General features: G+C 42.6%; 1 protein-coding gene and 1 long non-coding RNA gene across 6 annotated transcripts in view; both read left to right on the top strand.

The window, feature by feature from the left end:
• Window positions 1–27,860, top strand: part of LOC121538618 (uridine-cytidine kinase-like 1) — a 55,094-nt gene that overhangs the window by 10,961 nt on the left and 16,273 nt on the right. For all 5 annotated transcript variants that reach the window (XM_041846796.1, XM_041846798.1, XM_041846794.1 and 2 more), the window contains one exon: window positions 25,437–25,630. In XM_041846796.1, the coding sequence (XP_041702730.1) occupies window positions 25,437–25,630 (194 nt within the window). The remainder of the gene's footprint in view (window positions 1–25,436; window positions 25,631–27,860) is intronic.
• Window positions 4,273–5,951, top strand: LOC121538620. The gene is made up of 2 exons (XR_005995206.2): window positions 4,273–5,179; window positions 5,512–5,951. It is a non-coding gene; the product is annotated as an uncharacterized LOC121538620 (long non-coding RNA).

Here is a 27,860-nt window from a genome sequence, read left to right as displayed (position 1 = left end):
GTGATAGGTTGGGTTGGTTGCTCTGGATTTACTGGTGGTGACTTAAATTAGATCAGAGATCGAAACTGAGTGGCTTAGACTTAGCTCCCTACTGAGTTAAATCAAATGAGTGTGAGACTGACTCTATCAAATCAAATACAATTTTATTTGTTATTTGCACCGAATACAACAGGTGTAGACTTTACCATGAAATGCTTACTTACTAGCCCTTTCCCAACAATGATTAGTTAAAAAGTAAGAAAAAATAGATAAATATAACAAGGAAATAGTAACACTAACAATAACAACGAGGCAAGGAGTACCTGTACTGAGTAAATGGGTAATTTAGGTAATTCCAAATCAAATCAAATCAAATCAAATTTTATTGGTCACATGCGCCGAATACAACAGGTGCAGACATTACAGTGAAATGCTTACTTACAGCCCTTAACCAACAGTGCATTTATTTTAAACAAAAAAAGTAAGAATAAAACAACAACAAAAAAAGTGTTGAGAAAAAAAGAGCAGAAGTAAAATAAAGTGACAGTAAAGAGGCTATATATACAGGGGGGTACCGTTGCAGAGTCAATGTGCGGGGGCACCGGCTAGTTGAGGTAGTTGAGGTAATATGTACATGTGGGTAGAGTTAAAGTGACTATGCATAAATACTTAACAGAGTAGCAGCAGCGTAAAAAGGATGGGGTGGGGGGGCAGTGCAAGTAGTCCGGGTAGCCATGATTAGCTGTTCAGGAGTCTTATGGCTTGGGGGTAGAAGCTGTTGAGAAGTCTTTTGGACCTAGACTTGGCACTCCGGTACCGTTTGCCGTGCGGTAGCAGAGAGAACAGTCTATGACTAGGGTGGCTGGAGTCTTTGACAATTTTGAGGGCCTTCCTCTGACACCGCCTGGTATAGAGGTCCTGGATGGCAGGAAGCTTTGCCCCAGTGATGTACTGGGCCGTACGCACTACCCTCTGTAGTGCCTTGCGGTCGGAGGCCAAGCAGTTGCCATACCAGGCGGTGATGCAACCAGTCAGGATGCTCTCGATGGTGCAGCTGTAGAATTTTTTGAGGATTTGAGGACCCATGCCAAATCTTTTTAGTCTCCTGAGGGGGAATAGGCTTTGTCGTGCCCTCTTCACGACTGTCTTGGTGTGTTTGGACCATGATAGTTCGTTGGTGATGTGGACACCAAGGAACTTGAAGCTCTCACCCTGTTCCACTACAGCCCCGTCGATGAGAATGGTGGCGTGCTCAGTCCTCTTTTTTTCCTGTAGTCCACAATCATCTCCTTTGTCTTGGTCACGTTGAGGGAGAGGTTGTTGTACTGGCACCACACGGCCAGATCTCTGACCTCCTCCCTATAGGCTGTCTCATCGTTGTCGGTGATCAGGCCTACCACTGTTGTGTCGTCGGCAAACTTAATGATGGTGTTGGAGTCGTGCCTGGCCATGCAGTCATGGGTGAACAGAGAGTACAGGAGGGGACTGAGCACGCACCCCTGAGGGCCCCCCGTGTTGAGGATCAGTGTGGCAGATGTGTTGTTACCTACCCTTACCACCTGGGGGCGGCCCGTCAGGAAGTCCAGGATCCAGTTGCAGAGGGAGGTGTTTAGTCCCAGGATCCTTAGCTTAGTGATGAGCTTAGAGGGCACTATGGTGTTGAATGCTGAGCTGTAGTCAATGAATAGCATTCTCACGTAGGTGTTCCTCTTGTCCAGGTGGGAAAGGGCAGTGTGGAGTGCGATAGAGATTGCATCATCTGTGGATCTGTTGGGGCGGTATGCAAATTGGAGTGGGTCTAGGGTTTCTGGGATAATGCTGTTGATGTGAGCCATGACCAGTCTTTCAAAGCACTTCATGGCTACAGACGTCAGTGCTACGGGTCGGTAGTCATTTAGGCAGGTTATCTTAGAGTCCTTGGGCACGGGGACTATGGTGGTCTGCTTGAAACATGTTGGTATTACAGACTCAGTCAGGGACATGTTGAAAATGTCAGTGAAGACTGAGGTAATTGAGGTAATATGTACAGTGCATTCTGGAAAGTATTCAGAGCCCTTGACGTTTTTCACATTTTGTTATGTTACAGCCTTATTCTAAAATGGATTAAATTGTTTTTATTCCTCATCAATCTACACACAATACCCCATAATGACAAACAAAAAATGGTTTATAGAAATTTGTGCACATTTATAAAAATAAAAAACATAACTGAAATATGACATTTACCTAAGTATTCAGACCCTTTACTAGGTACTTTGTTGAAGCACCTTTGGCAGCGATTACAGCCTTGAGTCTTCTTGGGTATGACGCTACAAGCTTGGCACACCTGTATGTGGGGAGTTTCTCCCATTCTTCTCTGCAGATCCTCTCAAGCTCTGTCAGGTTGGATGAGGAGCGTCGCTGCACAGCTATTTTCAGGTCTCTCCAGAGATGTTTGATCGGGTTCAAGTCCGGGCTCTGGCTGGGCCACTGAAGGATATTCAGAGACTTGTCCCGAAGCCACTCCTGTGTTGTCTTGGCTGTGTGCTTAGGGTCGTTGTCCTGTTGAAAGGTGAACCTTCGCTCCAGTCTGAGGTCCTGAGCGCTCTGGACCAGGTTTTCGTCAAGGATCTCTCTGTACTTTGCTCCGTTCATCTTTCCCTCGATCCTGACTAGTCTCCCAGTCCCTGCCGTTGAAAAACATCCCCACAGCATGATTCTGCCACCACCATGCTTCACCATAGGGATGGTGCCAGGTTTCCTCCAGATGTGACGCTTGGCATTCAGGCCAAAGAGTTCAATCTTGGTTTCATCAGACCAGAGAATCTTGTTTCTCATGGTCAGAGTCCTTTAGGTGCCATTTGGCAAACTCCAAGCGGGTTTTCATGTGCCTTTTACTGAGGAGTGGTTTCCGTCTGGCCACTCTACCATAAAGGCCTGATTGGTGGAGTGCTGCAGAGATGGTTGTCCTTCTGGAAGGTTCTCCCATCTCCACAGAGGAACTTTGGAGCTCTGTCAGAGTGATCATCGGGTTCTTGGTGCCTTTCCAAATCATGTCCAATCAATTGAATTTACCACAGGTGGACTCCAATGAAGTTGTAGAAACATCTCAAGGATGATCAATAGAAACAGGATGCACCTGAGCTCAATTTCGAGTCCCATAGCAAAGGGTCTTAATAGTTATGTAAATAAGGTATTTCTAAAAACCTGTTTTCACTTTGTCATTATGGGGTATTGTGTGTAGATTGATGAGGATTTTATTTTATTTAATCCATTTTAGAATAAGGCTGTAACGTAACAAAATGTGGATTAAGGTAAGGGGTCTGAATACTTTCCGAATGCAATGTACATGTAGATAGGGTTAAAAGTGACTAAGCTATCAGGATAGATGATAAACAGAGTAGTAGCATTGTATGTGAAGAGTGTGAAAGATTGTGAAAGTGTGTAAATGTGTGAGTGTGTGTGTGTGTGTGTTTTGTGTGTGTGAGCGTATGTAGTGTGTGTGTGTGTGTGTGTGTGTGTGTGTGTGTGTGTGTGTGTGTGTGTGTGTGTGTGTGTGTGTGTGTGTGTGAGTGTGTTTGTTGGCGTATCAGTGTAGTATGTGTGAGTGTCTGGGTAAAGTCCAGTGGGTGTGCTTAGAGAGTCAGTGCCAAAAAGGGGTCAATGCAAATAGTCCAGGTAGCCATTTGATGAACTGTTCAGCAGTCTTATGGCTTGGGGATAGAAGCTGTTCAGGAGCCTTTTGGTCCCAGACTTGGCGCTCTGGTACCGCTTGCAGTGCGGTAACACAGAGAACAGTCTATGACATGGGTGGCTGGAGTCTTTGACAATTTTTAGGGCCTTCCTCTGACACCGCCTGGTATAGAGGTCCTGGGCCATACAAACTACCATCTGTAGCGTCTTACGGTCGGATTCCAAGCAGTTGCCAGTTAAGATGCTCTCAATGGTGCAGTTGTAGAACTTTTCGGGATCTGAGGGCCCATGCCACATTTTTTCATTTTTTCAGCCTCCTGAGGGGGAAGCGGTGGTGTTGTGCCCTCTTCCCGACTCTGTTGGTGTGTTTGGACCATGATAGGTCCTTAGTGATGTGGACACTGAGGAACTTGAAGCTCTCGAGCCGCTCAACTACAGCCATTTCCTGTAGATCAGCTCCTTTGTCTTACTGACATTGAGAGAGAGGTTCTCACCTTCTTCCAAATTGACAACAGACTTTCAGCACGCTTATAGGGAAGGACATTCAACAAGCACAGCACTTACACAAATGACTGATGATTGGCTGAGAGAAATTGATGATACAAAGATTGTGGGGGCTGTTTGTTAGACTTCAGTGCTGCTTTTGACATTATCGATCATAGTCTGCTGCTGGAAAAACGAATGTGTTATGGCCTCACACCCTCTGCTATATTGTGGATCGAGAGTTACCTGTCTAACAGAACACAGAGGGTGTTCTTTAACCTCTTCATCACGAGGTTCCCCATATCCGGGGTACTCCTCCCGCAATCTCAAACAATGGCATAGTACGGTTTTTAAACATGTGTGAATACCTGAATGTTATACACTACTGGAACGAGAACAAACGTCCCTTTTTTTTATCACAACAACAAACTGCGTCTTACCTTTGTTGTTTCTGTTACCAAAAGTAGTGTCTGATCGAATAAAACCACTTGAAAAGATACTCTAGGGTCTCTCTCTCATTCCGAGTCGATTTCAATGAGTTTCCATCGTTTTACATGGCCAACAATGTGTTTGAAGATGAAGTCAGTAGTTTGGTTCAATCACAACAGGCACTGTTTTGTCGCCATCTTCTGGATATATGATGCAATCCCAGTGGCTTGCATGTGTGCTAATTTAATTCTACAGATCCAGAGCTTTCGATAGAGGGGTCACATGTCAAAATCGACCAACCGGTTGTTGAAATATCCAAGTGCGCACCTCATTGTATCATATTAGTTGACTTGCTGCGTTACACACGATTACGCAGAGCGCACAACAACACTAGAATTTCGGAGGGAAAACGCAACGTTTATTCAAATATGGCAGGCTCTAGTAACAAATATACAGTTACAGAGGCGTTATTAATTGTAACAGATGGAAGTTGGACTCCATGTATCCCCATTGACTCTGAATCAGACGATGAGGACCTGCTTAGACCGGACGAACCAGACCCCAACGACGAGAACGAAGGTTATCGTGTCCAGGGCCCTACTCAAGCATCAGAAGAGTATGTAATCCCATTGTTATTTATTACTTCTAATACTACTATTACTAATTTATTGTATGAGTACAAAACATACATTCTAAAATATCTATTTGAGTAACTGAAGCTCAATGTAAGTTAGCGCTAGCTTAGCTTAGAGGCCCACGCGCAAGTTGACTTACAATAGAACGCTATGTGTATTATTTCTTGTCACTGAATTATCACTTTAGTCAACATTCTCATAGTTCTAACTATTTATTTTATATATCTGACTGTTTTGAGTCAGATTTGTCAATGAATGAATACAAGTGTGTTTTAGTCATGATTTTCTTTTCTCTTTTGTCTTGTTTGCACAGTGAAGATGATTATAGGGGTGATGAGCCACAGCCAGAGCATCTGCCTCCTCAGCCACAGCTTCCCCTTCCTCAGGCAGAGCCTCCTCTTCCTCAGCCTGGCCGCTTGTCTAGACAACGCACTTCTGCTCCCCTCCCTCGGCCACGGTCTTCATCGGACACTGAGTCCCCTGTAAAGAGCCCTCAACCCAAAAGAAAAGGAAAAGCTTTCTCAAAGTCAGCGTGGTGGAGTGAGGCCTGCCACTCCAAGAGTCGGGGAGGAAGAAGAGGAAGAAGAAGATAGGTGGCATAATAGAGAAGAGAAAAAAGGGTCTACATTTTGTGTAACAACCCACCCAAGGACACCATATCATTGTTTATAGTTTTGGGGTGTGTGTAATTTTTGTTTTAAAATTTGTTGTTTATAGTTTCTAATAAATATGCTCAGTTTGGAGTCAAACTTTCCCATTGTATGGTTTATTTTAATGGGAACACGTATAGAGGTATGGGAGAACATGGGAAACAACATCAAAACAGTTGTATTTTGATTAAATGTACACATATAGTGATATGTTAGTGAAATTAAATGCCTTTTGCTGTCTGGTACCTGATAAAAGTCAAATGGCACTGATGGTGCCCAAATCTACCCAAATGTCTCCATTTGGTATTCCGCCTAAACATACTTCAACTAAAACCCCTTCAACTTTGGTTTACTTTACTTTATTGGCATCAAACTTCACATAAGTACTCATCAGATATTGGGCTATGGTCCCATAGTGTTTAGGGGCTGCAGCTGCATAAGTCCAATAAATTATTTCCTATAAAACCTGAAGTTACTTTCAGGCGGAATCAAAACCTCCCAATTTATGCTGTGTTCTAGCTTCATGTACTCTGACACAGTAATACCCACATTAATTATTTCACTTCAAGATACATCTCACATGTGTTACCTTTCTTTTGCTACCAAGATTATGTTGATAGCCCTTGTCGTTTTGGAGATATACTCTATTCAATTTGGGCATGCATTTTTGAGGCAGGCACTTTAGCCAGGTGCCTAGTGATGAAGAGGTTAATGGAAGCCTCTCCAACATAATCCAGGTAGAATCAGGAATTCCCCAGGGTAGCTGTCTAGGCCCCTTACTTTTTTTCAATCTTTACTAACGACATGCCACTGGCTTTGGGTAAAGCCAGTGTGTCTATGTATGCAGATGACTCAACACTATACAGGTCAGCTACTACAGCAACTGAAATGACTGCAAGACTTAACAAAGAGCTGCAGTTAGTTCAAGAATGGGTGGCAAGGAATAAATTAGTCCTAAATATTTCAAAAACTAAAAGCATTTTATTTGGGACAAATCATTCACTAAACCCTAAACCTCAACTAAATCTTGTAATAAATAATGTGGAAATTGAGCAAGTTGAGGTGACTAAACTGCTTGGAGTAACCCTGGATTGTAAACTGTCATGGTCAAAACATATTGATACAACAGTAGCTAAGATGGGGAGAAGTCTGTCCATAATAAAGCGCTGCTCTATCTTCTTAAAGGCACTATCAACAAGGCAATTCCTACAGGCTCTAATTTTGTCGTACCTGGACTACTGTTCAGTCGTGTGGTCAGGTGCCACAAAGAGGGACTTAGGAAAATTGCAATTGGCTCAGAACACAGAGAGCAAACATTAATAATATGCATGTCAATCTCTCCTGGCTCAAAGTAGAGGAGACATTGACTTCATCACTACTTGTATTTGTGAGAGGTATTGACATGTTGAAAGCACCGAGCTGTCTGTTTAAATGACTAGCACACAGCTCAGACACCCATGCATACCCCACAAGACATGCCACCAGAGGTCTCTTCACAGTCCCTAAGTCCAGAACAGACTATGGGAGGTGCACAGTACAACATAGAGCCATGACTACATGGAACTCTATTCCACATCAGTAGAGCAGTAGAATCAGATTTAAAAAACAGATAAAAATACACCTTATGGAACAGCGGTTACTGTGAAGCAAAACAAACATAGGCACAGACACATGCATACACACACGATAACATATGCACTCTACGCCCCTGTGTTGAGGGTCAGTGTGGCAGATGTGTTGTCGCCTACCCTCACCACCTGTGGGTGGCCCCTCAGGATGAACAGGATCCAGTTGCAGAGGGAGGTGTTCAGTCCCAGGGTCCTTAGCTAGTGATGAGCTTGGAGGACACTATGGTGTTGAATGCTGAGCTGTCGTAAATGAACAGCATTCTCATGTAGGTGTTCCTTTTGTCCAGGTGGGAAAGGGCAGTGTGGAGTGAAATAGAGATTGCGTCATCTGTGGATCTGTTGGGGAGGTATGCGACCCTGCTAACTGTTGGGGAGGTATGCGACCCCCTAACCCTATCACCCCTCCCCTAATTGGAGTAAATTAATGGACAACAATGCTTAGCCTTCTACTTCCAGCTTATACATACTATATACATTTTACGGACACAATGTATTTTACAAATGTTTTCCTTGTCATTTTTTCTTCAGCTACCCTCAACCCTTCCCATATATCTCTGAAGACTATCCACTTTTGATTTCTATTTTTAACTGTGCTGTTTCACAAAAGTTCTGAACCTATATACATTTTATGGACCCAGTATATTTTACATTAGTTATCTTGTTGTTTTGAGTCCCACCCTTCAGCTCCACTCAACCCCTCCCATCTATCTCTTAACACCATCCAGTTTTGATTTCTATTTGCCATATATTTTTCAACTGTGCTGTGATGTTTCACAAAAGTTCTGAAGCTTTCTGTTCTCATAGTTTCTACAGATTGTAAATTAAAGATACATTTTTTGCTAAAAGTATTATTATATGATTGAGCCAGTCCTGAACCTGCGACCAAAAACAAGCTACATATGGACAGTACCAAAACAAATGATCTAGTGATTCTGTCCCTTCGCAGCAAAATCTGCAGATCTGGGATGGTTGTATCCCCCATATACTGTATATGACATTCTATTGGTTGCAAGAATTTTGTATAATAATTTCAATTGGAAAATTCTAAATTTGGAATCTGGCGTCAATTTGTGTATCAGCTCATAAACCATGTGCCATGGAATCGGTATATTGAAAATCTCTTCCCTAATATTTTGCAATCTATATGGCACAGCTGTCAATCTTTTGGCCCTTAAATGAATGCAGGGCCGACAGACAAGTTCCTTACTTTTTCCCCCTTCCACTTGCCTCATCCATTTCTGCGGTAATGCTTCAATTAGTTGGTTGTAATTTTGGGTAGAGCAGACATTTCCATATTTTTTTGTTAGCTGCATGTGTAACATAACTCCACCAGTCCTATGTATGATATCATTTACAAAGATTATATATATATATAACATAACTTTTATAATAATTACCTAATAATAATTATACATATACATATATACAGTGGCTTGCGAAAGTATTCACCCCCCTTGGCATTTTACCTATTTTGTTGCCTTACAACCTGGAATTAAAATGGATTTTTGGGGGGTTCGTATCATTTGATTTACACAACATGCCTACCACTTTGAAGATGCAAAATAAGACAAAAAAACAGAAGACTTGGGCGTGCATAACTATACCCCCCAATTACAGCTGCAAGTCTCTTGGGGTATGTCTCTATAAGCTTGGCACATCTAGCCACTGGGATTTTTGCCAATTTTTCAAGGCAAAACTGCTCCAGCTCCTTCAAGTTGGATGGGTTCTGCTGGTGTACAGCAATCTTTAAGTCATACCACAGATTCTCAATTGGATTGACTGGAATTTGACTAGGCCATTCCAAGACATTTAAATGTTTCCTCTTAAACCACTCGAGTGTTGCTTTAGCAGAATGCTTAGGGTCATTGTCCTGCTGGAAGGTGAACCTCCGTCCCAGTCTCAAATCTCTGGAAGACTGAAACAGGTTTCCCTCAAGAATTTCCCTGTATTTAGCACCATCCATCATTCCTTCAATTCTGACCAGTTTCCCAGTCCCTGCGATGAAAAACATCCCCACAGCATGATGCTGCCACCACCATGCTCCACTGTGGTGATGGTGTTCTCGGGGTGATGAGAGGTGTTGGCTTTGATAGCGTTTTCCTTGATGGCCAAAAAGCTCAATTTTAGTCTCATCTGACCAGAGTACCTTCTTCCATATGTTTGGGGAGTCTCCCACATGCCTTTTGGTGAACACCAAACGTGTTAGCTTATTTATTTTTTTAAGCAATGGCTTTTTTTTCTGTGTAGTGTACAGCTTAAAGTGGTCCTATGGACAGATACTCAAATCTCCGCTGTGGAGCTTTGCAGCTCCTTCAGGGTTATCTTTGGTCTCTTTGTTGCCTCTGATTAATGCCCTCCTTGCCTGGTCCGTGAGTTTTGGTGGGCGGCCCTCTCTTGGCAGATTGGTTGTGGTACCATATTCTATCAATTTTTTAATAATGGATTTAATGGTGCTCTGTGGGATGTTCAAAGTTTCTGATATTCTTTTATAACCCAACCCTGATCTGTACTTCTCCACAACTTTGTCCCTGACCTGTTTGATAAGCTCCTTGTTCTTCATGGTGCCGCTTCCTTGGTGGTGCCCCTTGCTTAGTGGTGTTGCAGACTCTGGGGCCTTTCAGAACAGGTGTATATATACTGAGATCATGTGACAGATCATGTGACACTTAGATTGCACACAGGTGGACTTTATTTAACTAATTATGTGACTCCTGAAGGTAATTGGTTGCACCAGATCTTATTCAGGGGCTTCATAGCACTGCGCCTCCCGAGTGGCTCCCGAGTGGCGCAGTGGCTGTGCCACTAGAGGTCCTGGTTCGAATCCAGGCTCTGTCGTAGCCGACCGGGAGACCCACGAGGCGGTGCACAATTGGCCCAGCGTCGTCCAGGGTAGGGGAGGGAATGGCCGGCAGGGATATAGCTCAGTTGGTAGAGCATGTCTTTGCAACGACAGGGTTGTGGGTTCGATTCCCATGGGGGGCCAGTGTGATATATATATATTTTTTTTAATAACGTATGCACTCACTAACTGTAAGTCGCTCTGGATAAGAGCGTCTGCTAAATGACTAAAATGTAAATGTAAATGTACATAGCCACGCATCCAATTTTTTTGAAACAAGTTATTTTTTTCATTTCACCATTATATGAAATCCAAATAAAAATCCATTTAAATTACAGGTTGTAATGCAACAATATAGGAAAAACTCCTCCAAGGGGGATGGATACTTTTGCAAGGCACTGTATATATATATATATATATATATATATATATATATATATATATAATTATTTTATATATTTTTTTAATCAATTAGTATGTTTGAGTTTAATATTTGCTGTGTTATTTGTTCTGTCTTTTCTGGTGCATTAAACTGAATTTGCAATTTGGAGATTATTTCATTTTCAAATAACCGAAAGTGAGAGGTTGTAATCTGAATAAAAGGAAAAACTCCATTCTTGAACATTGGGGTGAGACATTCTTACTAATCTGCTAGAGAACAAGTTCAGATTTAAGTAGAACTTTTGTATGACTGAAGCTTTTAATGAGAGTTCTAATGCTTTAATATTTAATAATTTCTACCCTCCGAATTCATATTCATTATATAAATAGGCCCATTTAATTTTGAATTATGGCCTTGCCATTCCAAATGACATGGAATATTTTTTGCACATAATTTAAAGACAAGTTACTAGGTGTAGGCAAAGCCATAAGCAAATAGGTAAGCTGGGATATGACTAAAGAGTTAATCAGGGTGATATTTCCACAAATAGACAGGTATTTTCCTTTCCATGGTAGCAAGATCTTACAGTGAGGGAATTAAGTATTTGATCCCCTGCTGATTTTGTACGTTTGCCCACTGACAAAGACATGATCCATCTATAATTTTAATGGTAGGTTTATTTGAACAGTGAGAGACAGAATAACAACAAAAAAATCCAGAAAAACGCATGTCAAAAATGTTATAAATTGATTTGCATTTTAATGAGGGAAATAAGTATTTGACCCCTCTGCAAAACATGACTTAGTACTTGGTGGCAAAACCCTTGTTGGCAATCACAGAGGTCAGACGTTTCTTGTAGTTGGCCACCAGGTTTACACACATCTCAGGAGGGATTTTGTCCCACTCCTCTTTGCAGATCTTCTCCAAGTCATTAAGGTTTCGAGGCTGACGTTTGGCAACTCGAACCTTCAGCTCCCTCCACAGATTTTCTATGGGATTAAGGTCTGGAGACTGGCTAGGCCACTCCAGGACCTTAATGTGCTTCTTCTTGAGCCACTCCTTTGTTGCCTTGGCCGTGTGTTTTGGGTCATTGTCATGCTGGAATACCCATCCACGACCCATTTTCAATGCCCTGGCTGAGGGAAGGAAGTTCTCACCCAAGATTTGACAGTACATGGCCCCGTCCATCGTCCCTTTTGATGCGGTGAAGTTGTCCTGTCCCCTTAGCAGAAAAACACCCCCAAAGCATAATATTTCCACCTCCATGTTTGACGGTGGGGATGGTGTTCTTGGGGTCATAGGCAGCATTCCTCCTCCTCCAAACATGGCGAGTTGAGTTGATGCCAAAGAGCTCGATTTTGGTCTCATCTGACCACAACACTTTCACCCAGTTCTCCTCTGAATCATTCAGATGTTCATTGGCAAACTTCAGACGGGCCTGTATACAGTGGGGGAAAAAAGTATTTAGTCAGCCACCAATTGTGCAAGTTCTCCCACTTAAAAAGATGAGAGAGGCCTGTAATTTTCATCATAGGTACACGTCAACTATGACAGACAAAATGAGATTTTCTTTCTCCAGAAAATCACATTGTAGGATTTTTAATGAATTTATTTGCAAATTATGGTGGAAAATAAGTATTTGGTCAATAACAAAAGTTACTCAATACTTTGTTATATACCCTTTGTTGGCAATGACACAGGTCAAACGTTTTCTGTAAGTCTTCACAAGGTTTTCACACACTGTTGCTGGTATTTTGGCCCATTCCTCCTTGCAGATCTCTCCTAGAGCAGTGATGTTTTGGGGCTGTCGCTGGGCAACACGGACTTTCAACTCCCTCTAAAGATTTTCTATGGGGTTGAGATCTGGAGACTGGCTAGGCCACTCCAGGACCTTGAAATGCTTCTTACGAAGCCACTCCTTCGTTGCCCGGGCGGTGTGTTTGGGATCATTGTCATGCTGAAAGACCCAGCCACGTTTCATCTTCAATGCCCTTGCTGATGGAAGGAGGTTTTCACTCAAAATCTCACGATACATGGCCCCATTCATTCTTTCCTTTACACGGATCAGTCGTACTGGTCCCTTTGCAGAAAAACAGCCCCAAAGCATTATGTTGCCACCCCCATGCTTCACATTAGGTATGGTGTTCTTTGGATGCAACTCAGCATTCTTTGTCCTCCAAACACGACGAGTTGAGTTTTTACCAAAACGCTTTTTGGTTTCATCTGACCATATGACATTCTCCCAATCCTCTTCTGGATCATCCAAATGCACTCTAGCAAACTTCAGACGGGCCTGGCCATGTACTGGCTTAAGCAGGGGGACACGTCTGGCACTGCAGGATTTGAGTCCGGCGTAGTGTGTTACTGATGGTAGGCTTTGTTACTTTGGTCCCAGCTCTCTGCAGGTCATTCACTAGGTCCCCCCGTGTGGTTCTGGGAGTTTTGCTCACCGTTCTTGTGATCATTTTGACCCCACGGGGTGAGATCTTGCGTGGAGCCCCAGATCGAGGGAGATTATCAGTGGTCTTGTATGTCTTCCATTTCCTAATAATTGCTCCCACAGTTGATTTCTTCAAACCAAGCTGCTTACCTATTGCAGATTCAGTCTTCTCAGCCTGGTGCAGGTCTACAATTTTGTTTCTGGTGTCCTTTGACAGCTCTTTGGTCTTGGCCATAGTGGAGTTTGGAGTGTGACTGTTTGAGGTTGTGGACAGGTGTCTTTTATACTGATAACAAGTTCAAACAGGTGCCATTAATACAGGTAACGAGTGGAGGACAGAGGAGCCTCTTAAAGAAGAAGTTACAGGTCTGTGAGAGCCAGAAATCTTGCTTGTTTGTAGGTGACCAAATACTTATTTTCCACCATAATTTGCAAATAAATTCATTAAAAATCCTACAATGTGATTTTCTGGATTTTTTCTCCTCATTTTGTCTGTCATAGTTGATGTGTACCTATGATGAAAATTACAGGCCTCTCTCATCTTTTTAAGAGGGAGAACTTGCACAATTGGTGGCTGACTAAATACTTTTTTTCCCCACTGTATGTGCTTTCTTGAGCAGGGGGACCTTGCGGGCGCTGCAGAATTCCCAACTGCTTTGAGATCATTGACAAGATCCTCCCATGTAGTTCTGGGCTGATTCATCCTTGGAGAGCTCTTTGGTCTTGGCCATGGTGGAGAGTTTGGAATATGATTGATTGATTGCTTCTGTGGACAGGTGTCTTTTATACAGGTAACAAACTGAGATTAGGAGCACTCCCTTTAAGAGTGTGCTCTTAATCTCAGCTCGTTACCTGTATAAAAGATACCTGGGAGTCAGAAATCTTTCTGATTGAGAGGGGGTCAAATACTTATTTCCCTCATTAAAATGCAAATCAATTTATAACATTTTTGCCATGCGCTTTTCTGGATTTTTGTTGTTGTTATTCTGTCTCTCACTGTTCAAATAAACCTACCATTCAAATTATAGACTGATAATTTCTTTGTCAGTGGGCAAATGTACAAAATCAGCAGGGGATCAAATACTTTTTTCCCACACTGTATTTATTTTTGCTAACTTTCTATTAAAAGTTATTGTTGTGAGATTATTTATTTATTTCAGGATATGAATACCGAGTATGTCCACATCACCGTCAGACCATTTCATTGGTAAACTACATGGTAATGTAAAAGTTTAATTTTTTTTGTGATCCAATACGTAATATAGTACACTTATCATAATTTGGTTATAATCCAGAGGTTAGAAAAAGTATCTAGATCCTCTGTGAGGCTGTGGAGGGATCAAAATTGTGGATTTAAAAGAAAACATAAATCATCGGCGTACAATGACACCTTTGTTATTAAGCCCTGCATGTCTAGCCCCTTGATAGTATTGTTGGATCTGATTTTAATAGCTAACATTTCAAATGGCCATAATAAATAGATATGCCGATAGTGGACAACCTTGTTTTTCTCTTTTTGACAGTTTATTACTTAATATTTTACCTAGGGTTACTATACATATCTTTAACCCATTGTACAAGAGATTCTGGCTTCCAGTTGAAGCTCGCATCTACTACAAAACCATGATGCTTGCCTACGGAGCTGTGAGGGGAACGGCAACCCCTTACCTTCAGGCTCTGATCAGACCATACACCCAAACGAGGACACTACGTTCATCCACCTCTGGCCCGCTAGCCCCCCTACCTCTACGGAAGCACAGTTCCCGCTCACCCAGTCAAAGCTATTCGCTGCTCTGGCACCCCAATGGTGGAACAGCTTTTCATAGTGTTCTATTGTTTCCAGTACTTGTCTTAAATGATCTCCAATGTATCGTCCATGTAAAAAACCTGTCTGATTAGGATGAATAATATCCGACAATACCTTTTTAATTCTATGCGCTATGCATTTTGCCAGAATTTTGGCATCACAACACTGAAGTGTAAGGGGCCTCCACTTTTTTTATGTACTGGATCTTTATATTTACCACTTGGGTCCTGTTTCAGTAGTAATGAAATCAGACCTTTTTGAGTATCTGATAATCTAAATTTTTTATAGGAGTGGTTAAAACATGTTAATATCAAAAAAGGTGTGGTATACCTCAACTGGTATGCCATCCATTCCTGAAGTTTTCCCGGACTTAAAGGCTTTAATTGCATCAAGAAGTTCCTACTCTGTAATTTGGCCTTCACATCTGTACCGCTGTTAATTTTACATTATTAATGTTACACTTGATCTTTCTTGAATACGTTCCTCCATTTATTTTTGTTTTTCCTCTATCTTATTCTGTGCCTCTATGGTACAGTTTGTATTGCTATCTATCTATACTGTTAGTCCTTCTATTTCCTTTGTTAATATGAACTATTTTGACCTAAATTGGTTTTGTTTTAAAGATGAGTGCTGAATTGCATTGCCTCTGAAGGCACATTTAAAAGTGTCCCATACGATAAGGGGATCTGTTTTACCTATGTTATGTCGGAAAAAGTCAGTTATAAATTCTTCTGTCCTAGTTATAAACAAGTTATATTACAAGTTTGATAAAATGTTCAATATCCTCTCCCACGGGGAAATTCTGTAAGAGTAATGTATAGCCAAATATTTGATGGTCCTACCACATTCTTTCCCCTATCAACAAATTTTTTATATTTTGGTGCCAGTGAGAATGACATAAGAAGTAGTCAAGACGACTAGCTTGATTGAGCCTCCACCATGTATATCTCACTGGGTCAGGATATTTAAGCCTCCATATATCCACTAGTTCAAATATATCCATTATATTTGTGATTAGTGTGTAGTGTCATTTCCTTTACAGTCCATTGAGGTATTTAAAACCTTATTATATTCTCCCACCAATAATAATAGAGTATTGTATTGCATTTAGGCTTGATAAATGATTATAGATATTTTCAAAGAAGCATTGATCATCATTATTTGGACCATATAAAGTGCCTTGCAAAAGTATTCATCCCCCTTGGCGTTTTTCCTATTTTGTTGCATTACAACCTGTAATTTAAATTGATTTTTATTTGGATTTCATGTAATGGACATACACAAAATAGTCCAAATTGGTGAAGAGAAATGTAAAAAAATATATTGTTTCAAAAAATTCGAAAAAATAAATAACGGAAAAGTGGTGCGTGCATATGTATTCACCCCCTTTGCTATGAAGCCCCTAAATAAGATCTGGTGCAACCAATTACCTTCAGAAGTCACATAATTAGTTAAATAAAGTCTGTCTGTGTGCAATATAAGTGTCACATGATCTGTCACATGATCTCAGTATATATACACCTGTTATGAAAGGCCCCAGAGTCTGCAACACCACTAAGCAATGGGCACCACCAAGCAAGCGGCACCATGAAGACCAAGGAGCTCTCCAGACAGGTCAGTGACAAAGTTGTGGAGAAGTACAGATCAGGGTTGGGTTCTAAAAAAATATCTGAAACTTTGAACATCCCACGGAGCACCATTAAATCCATTATTAAAAAATTGAAGGAATATGGCACCACAACAAACCTGCCAAGAGCGGGCCGCCCACCAAAACTCACGGACCAGGCAAGGAGGGCATTAATCAGAGAGGCAACAAAGAGACCAAAGATAACCCTGAAGGAGCTGCAAAACTCCACAGCGGAGATTGGAGTATCTGTCCATAGGACCACTTTAAGCCGTACACTCCACAGAGCTGGGCTTTACGGAAGAGTGGCCTGAAAAAAGCCATTGTTTAAAGAAAAAAATAAGCAAACACGTTTGGTGTTCGCCAAAAGCCATGTGGGAGACTCCCCAAACATATGGGAGAAGGTACTCTGGTCAGATGAGACTAAAATTGAGCTTTTTGGACATCAAGGAAAACGCTATGTCTGGCACAAACCCAACACCTCTCATCACCCCGAGAACACCATCCCCACAGTGAAGCATGGTGGTGGCAGCAACATGCTGTGGGGATGTTTTTTATCGGCAGGGACTGGGAAACTGGTCAGAATTGAAGGAATGATGGATGGCGCTAAATACAGGGAAATTCTTGAGGGAAACCTGTTTCAGTCTTCCAGAGACTGCAGCTGTAATTGCTGCAAAAGGTGTCTCTACAAAGTATTGACTTTGGGGGTGTGAATAGTTATGCACACTCAAGTTTTCTGTTTTTTTGTCTCATTTCTTGTTTGTTTCACACACAAAAAATGGCATCTTCAAAGTGCTAGGCATGTTGTGTAAATCAAATGATACAAACCCCCCAAAAATCAATTTTAATTCCAGGTTGTAAGGTAACAGAATAGGAAAAACGCCAAGGGGGGTGAATACTTTCGCAAGCCACTGTAGATTAATGAGCAAAATCTGTTTAAGGTCCAAGAAATTTTTTAGAATAATCCATCAACCTTTTTATTTTATTTATTTTACTAGGCAAGTCAGTTAAGAACAAAATCTTATTTACAATGACGTCCTACACCGGCCAAACCCGGACGACGCTGGGTCAATTGTGCGCCGCCCTATGGGACTCCCAATCACGGCCAGTTGTGATACAGCCTGTTGTTTAAATCTGATTCTACTGCTTGCATTAGTTACCTGATGTGGAATAGAGTTCCATGTAGTCATGGTTCTATGTAGTACTGTGCGCCTCCCATAGTCCATTCTGGACTTGTGGACTGTGAAGAGACCTCTGGTGGCATGTCTTGTGGGGTATGCATGGGTGTCCGAGCTGTGTGCCAGTATTCCAAACAGACAGCTCGGTACATTCAGCTCGTAGACACCTCTCACAAAAACAAGCAGTGATGAAGTCAATCTCTCTTCCACTATGAGCCAGGAGAGACTGACATGCATGTCATCAATGTTAGCTCTCTGTGTACTTTTAAGGGCCATCTGTGCTGCCCTGTTCTGAGCCAACTGCAATTTTCCCAAGTCCCTCTTTGTGTCACCTGACCACACTACTGAACAGTAGTCTAGGTGCGACAAAACTAGGGCCTGTAGAACTTGCCTTGTTGATAGTGTTGTTAAGAAGGCAGAGCAGCGCTTAATTATGGACAGACTTCTCCCCATCTTAGCTACTGTTGTATCAATATGCTTTGACTCCAAGCAGTTTAGTCACCTCAACTTGCTCAATTTCCACATCATTCATTACGAGATGTAGTTGAGGTTTAGGGTTTAGTGAATGATTTGACCCAAATACAATGCTTTTAGTTTTGGAAATATTCAGGACTAACTTATTCCTTGCCACCCATTCCAAAACTAACTGTAACTCTTTGTTAAGTGTTACAGTTATTTCAGTTGCTGTAGTAGCTGACGTGAATAGTGTTGAGTCATCCGCATACATAGACACACTGGCTTTACTCAAAGCCAGTGGCATGTTGTTAGTAAAGATGGAAAAAAGGGGCCTAGACAGCTGCCCTGGGGAATTCCTGATTCTACCTGGATTATGTTTGAGAGGCTTCCATTAAAGAACACCCTCTGTGTTCTGTTAGACAAGTAACTCTTTATCCACATTATAGTAGGGGGTGTAAAGCCATAACACATAAGTGTTTCCAGCAGCAGACTATGATCGATAATGTCAAAAGCCACACTGAAGTCTAACAAAACAGCCCCCACAATCTTTTTATCATTAATTTCTCTCAGCCAATCATCAGTAATTTGTAAGTGCTGTGCTTGTTGAATGTCCTTCTCTATAAGCATGCTGAAAGTTTGTTGTCAATTTGTTTACAGTAAAATAGCATTGTATCTGGTCAAACACAATTTTTTCCAATAGTTTACTAAGGGTTGGTAACATGCTAATTGGTCGGCTGTTTGAGCCAGTAAAGGGGGCTTTTAGGTAGCGGAATGACTTTTGCTTCCCTCCAAGCCTGGGGGCACACACATTCTAGTAGGCTTAAATTGAAAATATTCAAATAGGAGTGGCAATATTGTCCGCTATTATCCTCAGCAATGTTCCATCCAAATTGTCAGACCCCAGTGGCTTGTCATTGTTAATAGACAACAATAATTTGTTCACCTCTTCCACACTCACTTTACGGAATTCAAAATGACAATGCTTGTCTTTCATAATTTGGTCAGATATACTTGGATGTGTAGTGTCAGCAATTGTTGCTGGCATGTCATGCCTAAATTTGCTTATCTTGCCAATCCAAAAATTATTAAAGTAGTTGGCAATATCAGTTGGTTTTATGATGAATGAGCCATCTGACTCAATGAATGATGGAGCTGAGTTTGCCTTTTTTCCCAAGATTTCATTTAAGGTGCTCCAAAGCTTTTACTATAATTCTTTATGTCATTTATCCTTGTTTCGTAGTGTTGTTTCTTCTTCTTTTTATTCAGTTTAGTCACATGATTTCTCAATTTACAATACGTTTGCCAATCGGTTGTGCAGCCAGACTTATTTTCCGTTCCTTTGCCTCATCCCTCTCAACCATACAATTGTTAAATTCCTCATCAATCCACAGGGATTTAACAGTTTTTACAGTCATTTTCTTAATGGGTGCATGCTTATTTGTAATTGGAATAAGCATTTCATAAATGTGTCAAGTGCAGTGTCTGTTTGCTCCTCATTACACACCACGGACCAACATATATTCTTTACATCAACAACATAGGAATCACTACAAAACGTATTGTATGACCTCTTATACACAATATTAGGCCCAGCCTTTGGAACTTTGGTTTTCCTAGATATGGCTACTATATTGTGATCACTAAATACTGATCGTCTTTTCTTATTTGCTAAGCCATTACAATTATAGCTGGCTATACTTATTTCACCATTTACCATAATGAGATACAAGTTTCAGTTATATTTATCATAATATACAGTACCAGACAAAAGTTTGGACACACCTATTCCTTCCAGGGTTTTTTTTTTAACACATTTCTACGTTGTAGAATAATAGTGAAGACATCAAAACTATGAAATAACACATATGGAATCATGTAGTAACCCTTTTTTTTAAACAAATCAAAATATATTTTTAATTTGAGATACTTCAAATTAGCCACCCTTTGGCTTGATGACAGCGTTGCACACTCTTGGCATTCTCTCTCTGAGGTAGTCACCTGGAATGCATTTCAATTAAACAAGTGTGCCTTGTTAAAAGTTAATTTGTGGAATTTATTTATTTATGAATGCGTTTGAGCCAATCAGTTGTGTTGTGACAAGGTATGGTTGGTATACAGAAGATAGCCCTATTTGGTAAAAGACCAAGTCCATATTATGACAAGAACAGCTGAAATAAGCAAAGAGAAACTGCAGTCCATCATTACTTTAAGACATTTGAAACTTTGAACGTTTCTTCAAGTGCAGTCGCAAAAACCATCAAGCGCTATGATGAAACTGGCTCCCATGAGGACCGCAACAGGAAAGGAAGACCCAGAGTTACCTCTGCTACAGAGAATAACTTCATTAGAGTTACCAGCCTCAGAAATCGGCAATTAACTGCACCTCAGATTGCAGCCCAAATAAATGCTTCACAAGAGTTCAAGTAACAGACACATCTCAACATCAACTGTTCAGAGGAAACTGCGTGAATCAGGCCTTCATGGTGGAATTGCTGCAAAGAAACCACTACTAAAGGACATCAATAATAAGAAGAGACTTCCTTGGGCCAAGAAACATGAGAAATTGACATTAGACCGGTGGAAATCTGTCCTTTGGTCTAATGAGTCCAAATTAGAGATTTTTGGTTCCAACCACAGTGTCTTTGTGAGACGCAAAGTAGGTGAACAGATGATCTCCACATGTGTGGTTCCCACCATGAAGCATAGAGGAGGAGGTGTGATGGTGTGGGGGTGCTTTGCTGGTGACACCGTCTGTGATTTATTTCGAATTCAAGGCACACTTAACCAGCATGGCTACCACAGCATTCTGCAGCGATGCGCCATCCCATCTGGTTTGCACTCAGTCGGACTATCATTTGTTTTTCAACAGGACAATGACCCAAAACACACCTCCAGGCTGTGTAAGGGCTATTTGACCAAGGAGAGTGATGGAGTGCTGCATCAGATGACCTGGCCTCCACAATCACCCAACCGCAACCCAATTTAGATAGTTTGGGATGAGTTGGACCGCAGAGTGAAGGAAAAGCAGCCAACAAGTGCCCAGCATATGTAGGAACTCCTCCAAGACATTCCAGGTGACTACCAACCCTACCTTGTCATAACACAACTGATTTGCTCAAGCTCATTAAGAAAGAAAGAAAGTCCACAAATTAACTTTTAAAAAGGCACTCCTGTTAATTGAAATGCATTCCAGGTGACTACCTCATGAAGCTGGTTGAGCGAATGCCAAGAGTGTGCAAAGCTGTCATCAAGGCAAAGGGTGGCTACTTTGAAGAATCTCAAATATAAAATATATTTTGATTTGTTTTACACTTTTTTGGTTCCTACATGATTCCATATGTGTTATTTCATAGTTTTGATGTCTTCACTATGATTCTACAATGTAGAAAATAGTAAAAAAAATAAAGAAAAACCCTGGAATGAGTAGGTGTGTGCAAACTTTTGACTGGTACTATATTACATTTTAGTCATTTAGCAGAGGCTCTTATCCAGAGCGACTTACAGTTAGTGAGTGCATACATTTTTCATACTATATGTTTGTAAACTTACCATTAAAAAGTACCATAATGATTGAGTGTCCATGTAGCTAGCTATACCTCGATATTTGCATTTCTACTAGGTAAACCTCCAACTGTTTTCCACTATTCCACCCGCTAAAACCTCCCCCCATCCCATATTGGTTTGTCGTCCAAGTGACTGGCAGACCACCCCTGTCCCCCTGGATTCTTGGGCCTTTGAGAGATCAACCGGCAAAAGCATTTCCAACGCCCTCACCTCGATTGCATTATATACAGTTATTTAAAATATATAAACAAATCTTGCAGTCTTAATTTATTTCCACAATTAAACAAATAATATGGGTAATAATGTAAGCAGTTCATGCTAAGGATTTTTACCTATATCCAGGATTGGCATTACAACAATTTCATTTTTGGCAAGCAATTAATATGTTGGCAAACAATTATTGTGATTCATCCTATATTGTCCTTAACATCATTACTCCATAGCAACATATGTGGGATAGATACACACACACACACACACACACACACACACACACACACACACACACACACACATACACATTCCCCACCCTTCCCCCACAACAACCACAAGCTCAGATGTTCAACAGTTGTTCCATCACCGAGCCCAACTCAAGGAAAGGACTTGATGTGCGAATGCATATACAGTTGTAGCTGTTTGAGAGGATGGGAAGATTTAATTAACCAATGTCAAGTCCTAGCTGATGGAGCACAGATACACCCCCTTACCCTGAAACACACACACACTGGTCCCCCGTTGTGACCATTTTCCCAAGCATCTCTGTGCAGTCAGACATTTGATTATTATGTGCCACCTGGCCCACAATAATTTGCCCCCTATCTGATTGTTAGAGTGTGACCCCCTCCCCACGGGTTACTGCATCTAGTGTTGCCAGCACTGCCACTACCTTGGGTGGGGCAGTGCTGGCAACACCACCGGAATTCCCACAGGCAAGGTACAAGGTCGTCAAGGTTCTCATTAGTAGCTCTGAGAAATTCCTTGTATATTATGCTCACCCATCCGGGGGCTTTGGCTTTGTAAGACCAAGCCTGCCAGGCAGGCTCAGAATCTTGAGGGGGCAGTGCTGCTTTAGTGGGTCTCTGACCGCATTTATCTTTCTGTCTTGGCTGCGTATAGGCTACTTGCAGTAGGCCTATAAAACAGATAAGGACTTCTCCTTAGTGTATGGATCACTCAGGTGGGTGTCTAGGGTATAGGGTTGGGGTCCATTCCATCATGGGAGGATGGTGTTGATGTGAGCCATGAACAGCCTTTCAAAGCATTTCATGGCTACAGATGTGAGTGCTACGGGGCATTTAGACAGGTTACCTTGGCGTTCTTGTGCACAGGGACTATGGTGGTCTGCTTGAAACATGTAGGTATTACAAACTGGTTCAGGGAGAGGTTGAAAATGTCAGTGAAGACACTTGCCAGATGGTCAGTGCATGTTCTGAGTACACGTGCTGGTAATCCGTCGGGAGGACGTTGGAAACCAGACACTAGGGGCAACAGTGAACGCTGTTACCTTCAAGTAGATTTCGGTTTAGCCAGGGTGTTGTGGACGGGGATGGTGGATGGGTGTAAGCATCTGATTCCAAAGGTTGCAAGTTCAAATCCAGCAATAGAAAGTTGTTTTGGGGATTTTTGTTTTAAGCCTATGCCAAACCTTAACCCTTACCTTAACCATTAATGCCTAACCTTAAGATTTCGGAGTTAATGCCTAAACTTAACCTTAAACACTTGTGACGTTTAAAACAACTTCGAAATTTGATGTTTGGGAAACATGGATGAACGTCTAATTCTGAAGTGAGACTGTGAAAGCTAGTTGGGATTTGGCTGTCGGTGTTGGTTTTGAATAGCCATTATGTGCATGCAAATGTATATTTCCAGGTTTACTAATGCACCCTCTGTCAAAGATGGGTCTGCTAGGAGAGCTCATCTTGCAAGATCCAAGCCATGTTTATTAGGCTAGATTAGGGGGATTCTGAGTGGCCTAGCATCCTGTTCGCCCCGTCCCCCCGACATCCGTTTTCTAAATGTTAATCACGTGCTACACAAAAAACCTGTCACTGATATTCACATCAACGCAACACATATTGAACTCCACACTGTATAATAGAATACTGCATAGAATGGCTGATTTGCTCATATTTTCATAGGCCTACCTGTGATTTGGCTAGAAGAATGGGAGGAAGGAATATACATGCATAATGATCTGCATGTAATTGTGGCAATAAGGGGAAAACACTACATGAGTTAACAACTTAAGTTAACACACAGATACACACACTCTCCCTCGCTCACACACTCTCTCGGTCTCCCTCATAAACACACACACACCACTCTCTCTCTCCCACAAACACATACACACTGCTTCCAACTTTAAAAACATTAGGCACCAACCAGAAAGAGATTGATTTTTGATAGTTTAGGCTTACATTAGGCCTATATGAACCCTACCTTTGAAGCACATCTCATGAGTAGCAGACTCTTTTCCTTTGTTCCTGTGCCAATCAAATGTTCCTAGACTTACTGTCAAGTTACCAGGTTGTTAGCTAGCTCAGCCTGGCCTCATAGACTAGACGTAACATAGTAAATGTAAATCCGGGACACTAAAATTAGTACGGTATGTTAAATTTGTTATGGTTATATATAAGGTTACTTAAAGCAAAAACAAAATGAGGGTGGTTGGTCAGGATGGAAGGGTAGCCGTATAACGCAAACGTCTAGGAACCCAAAGGTTCAAATCTCATCATAGAAAATGTTAGCTAATTAGCAACTTTTCAACTACATACTACTTTTTAGCTACATTGCAACTACTTCGCATGTTAGCTAACCCTTCCCCTAACCCTAACCTTTTAACCTAACTCCTAACCTTAACCCTAACCCCTAGCCTAGCTAACGTTAGCCAGCTAGCTAACGTTACCGTTAGCCACATAGCTAACGTTAGCCACAACAAATTGGAATTCGTAACATATCATAAATACATACCATAAATACACTATATATTCAAAAGTATGTGGACACCCCTTCAAATTAGTGGATTTGGCTATTTCAGCCACACCCGTTGCTGAGAGGTATAAAATCAAGCAAACAGCCATGCAATCTCCATAGACAAACATTGGCAGTAGAATGGCCTTACTGAAGAGCTCAGTGACCTTCAACGTGGCACCGTCATAGGATGCCACCTTTCAAACAAGTCAATGTCAATGTCTTACATATGTGGTAACTGTGAAGTTTGCTTACCCTTGAGAAAGTTATTTAGAATAGGGAAAGAAATGAAGTGAGAAAAAGGGGTGGGGATTGACTCATAATTCTATCGTGATTGACATATTCATTCAGTGGTTCTTATAGGAAGCTCAGGCTAAATAATTGGTGTAGACAAAGCACTGATCACGGGTCCATCATCAAAAGCAACAGGCGATCATTGATTGCCAATGCCTACTGACTGTCAGTACTCTGTGTTAATCAATGTAGCAGGATATACATAGATGTGTTGCCATTGTCAGTGAGACTGAGTCACATCAGATGAGTAATGTTTGTAGTATGCTGTCTCACCTGCCTGTGTGGTTTACCGGGATAGTCCACCACAGAAGCCTGTCAGTTTTTTTCATACCGCTGAAATTTAAAGAGTCAGTGAAACAAAGGAATTTACATATGTTGCTCTTCTGTCTGATTTCCTGTGTTTCAGCGGGGGTGGAGACAGTTCCCTGGACAGGCTTCTTCCATCCGTCAGCTCTGGGCTGGCACCACGGAAACGGACCACCAGCCAATGCAAGTCAGAACCGCCCCTGCTGCGGACCTCTAAACGGACCATCTACACAGCCGGCCGCCCACCTTGGTACAACGAGCATGGAACCCAGTCCAAAGATGCCTTTGTTATCGGTAGGAACCCTCAGGAGTTAGTAAAATAATGCTTTGTTGTCTGTTTTTATGTACTGTGACGTCACGAGAGGCTACACAGCTTTCAGCGGGATTGCTCAAGTAGTGCAAGGAGACCAGGTTCAACCAAAACAAGGATTTTATTATAGGTCTTGGGAAATTAACGAAAATATAACAAAATTCTGTTCTCTTGTGGCTCTTTAAGGGTTAACAGTTCAGGGATGTCTCTTCCACATCCAAAATCATAATTCTCACTCGCTCAGATAACTTTTCCCCAGCCTTACTGTAGTCCACGTTGCAGCTAGTGGCCAACCCAGCAAAAAGTCCTTCCAAATGTCTCTCACGTATTTCCACAGGTGCATATATCCAAAGGTGAGTATTTCCCAAAGGTAAGTATCTCCAAATCCTTATATTCCTCATGGAAGTGGACGTGCAGCACTCTTGTCCTCCAGAGAGCCCAGGTTGGAGACTGTGTCCCTTCACCCCCCACACACTCCCTCAGTGTGTCTCTTCCCTTCCCAAACCTTCAGCTCATCAGCTCCTCATTTGTTTCAGCTGCGTGGGAAGATTGGCCATAGAGGGGTGGAGTTCCCGACCATACCAGCAGATGGAGCCATAGCTGTCTGGGTTTGCAGCCACCTCAGGGGGATGTAACGTCCCTCCAGGACACAGCCTCTCGTGACATCACACATCCCCTCCTCGGGACCGACGTCCTCGTCGGGGTAAAGGCAGCGAAGAAGGCATCACGCCGGGAGAGGGCGTCCGCATTGCCGTGGTGCTTGCCAGCCTGCTCTCTCTTCAACTCCTCCACCTCTAGGACCAGGGACTCAGCCTCCTGTTGTCTCTCCTTGAGTTTCTTACTGAACGCATCAGCCTTGGTTTTAGCAGAGTTTAGCTTCTGTTGAGCAGCTTTCAGTTCCTTCTCTCTCTCTGCCTCCGCATTCTTCATCTTGTTCTCCAACACCTTGTACTTCTCCTCTGCCTTCTTCTGGACCTCCTTACTACTGCGCAGGGTCTCCTCACACTCCTCGATGGTCCTGCGCAGCCTCTCCAGCTCCTCCTGTTGCTTATGGAAGGAGCTCTGTTGGAGTTTAGCCTGGAGGATATCTAACTCTTCTGTCTTCATGTCTAACTGTTGCTTTAACAAACGATACCTCTCAGCGGTCCCCTTCAGACCAGACAGTTCTTTGTCCAGATTCTGTAGCTCCGTCTCTGTGTCGGTCTGGGCACCTGCCATCCCTATCAGAGCCCGGGCGGGAGTGAGTAACTCGGAGGATTGCACCGGAGCCTTCCCAGGATGAGTCTTGCCTCTCCGTTTCCGAGGTACTCGGGTTATCCTCTCCTGAGACTCTCTCCAGAGTGGGTAAAAGGCTGGGCAGTCTCGTCCAATTAGGGACAGGGACGGGGAGGGGAATCAACCACCCCCGCCGTCGTGTGTATGGTTCCCCGTGTGCTGGTCATTGTAAGTTCAGTAATGGGGTATTCTCTGGTGTCCCCATGGACACAGGAAACTGGGAGGACTTTCCCCGGGGTCAGACACGTGGGGCCCACCAAATCCTTACGCACCAGGGTGGCCCGGCTACCAGAATCCAGTAAGGCCTCCACATCATGGTGATTCACAGTTACCGGGCAGGTGGGGGGTCGATCTGGGCCGCCATCTACGACTCCCAAGAGCGAGGCAAAACGCTGTGTGGGTGCTGAGCTGGAGGACTCCGCAGTGGGCATAGGTTCATCGGCTGGTTTCCCACACTGCCAGGAGATATGTCCCATCTCCCCACACCGGTAACACTGTCGAGTTTCCCCCTCCTGGTGTACTCTTCTTGGACCCGCCTGGTTTCTGGCTCCCCCTGGAGCCGGGATAAGTCCTGACGTGGCTGGGTTCGAGACCTTGGGAGTCCTTTGGACGGGTTCTTCCCATTTGTGGTGGGGCCGCCCTCCTGGGGTCTTTTCGGGAAGCATTCAGCATCTCCGCTGTGGCCTGGTACTTTTCCACAGCTTCCACGGTCAGATCAGCCGTGGTCAAGGCCTGTTGACTGATGAACCGTTTTGCCTCATAAGGCAGGGCGCGTGAGGTAACGATCCACCACAACGGCCTCCACCACCGCCGCTGCTGTATTCCTCTGCGGATCCAGCCATTTCCTTGCGATTCGGACAAGTTCATGCATCTGCGCCCGAGGAGGTTGGTCTGGTTGGAAGGTCCAACTGTGAAAGCGCTGGGCCATACCAAACTTTG

This window comes from Coregonus clupeaformis, chromosome 24 (assembly GCF_020615455.1).
Source record: "Coregonus clupeaformis isolate EN_2021a chromosome 24, ASM2061545v1, whole genome shotgun sequence".
Lineage (NCBI taxonomy): Eukaryota > Metazoa > Chordata > Actinopteri > Salmoniformes > Salmonidae > Coregonus > Coregonus clupeaformis.
This window is presented reverse-complemented; position numbering and strand designations above follow the sequence as displayed.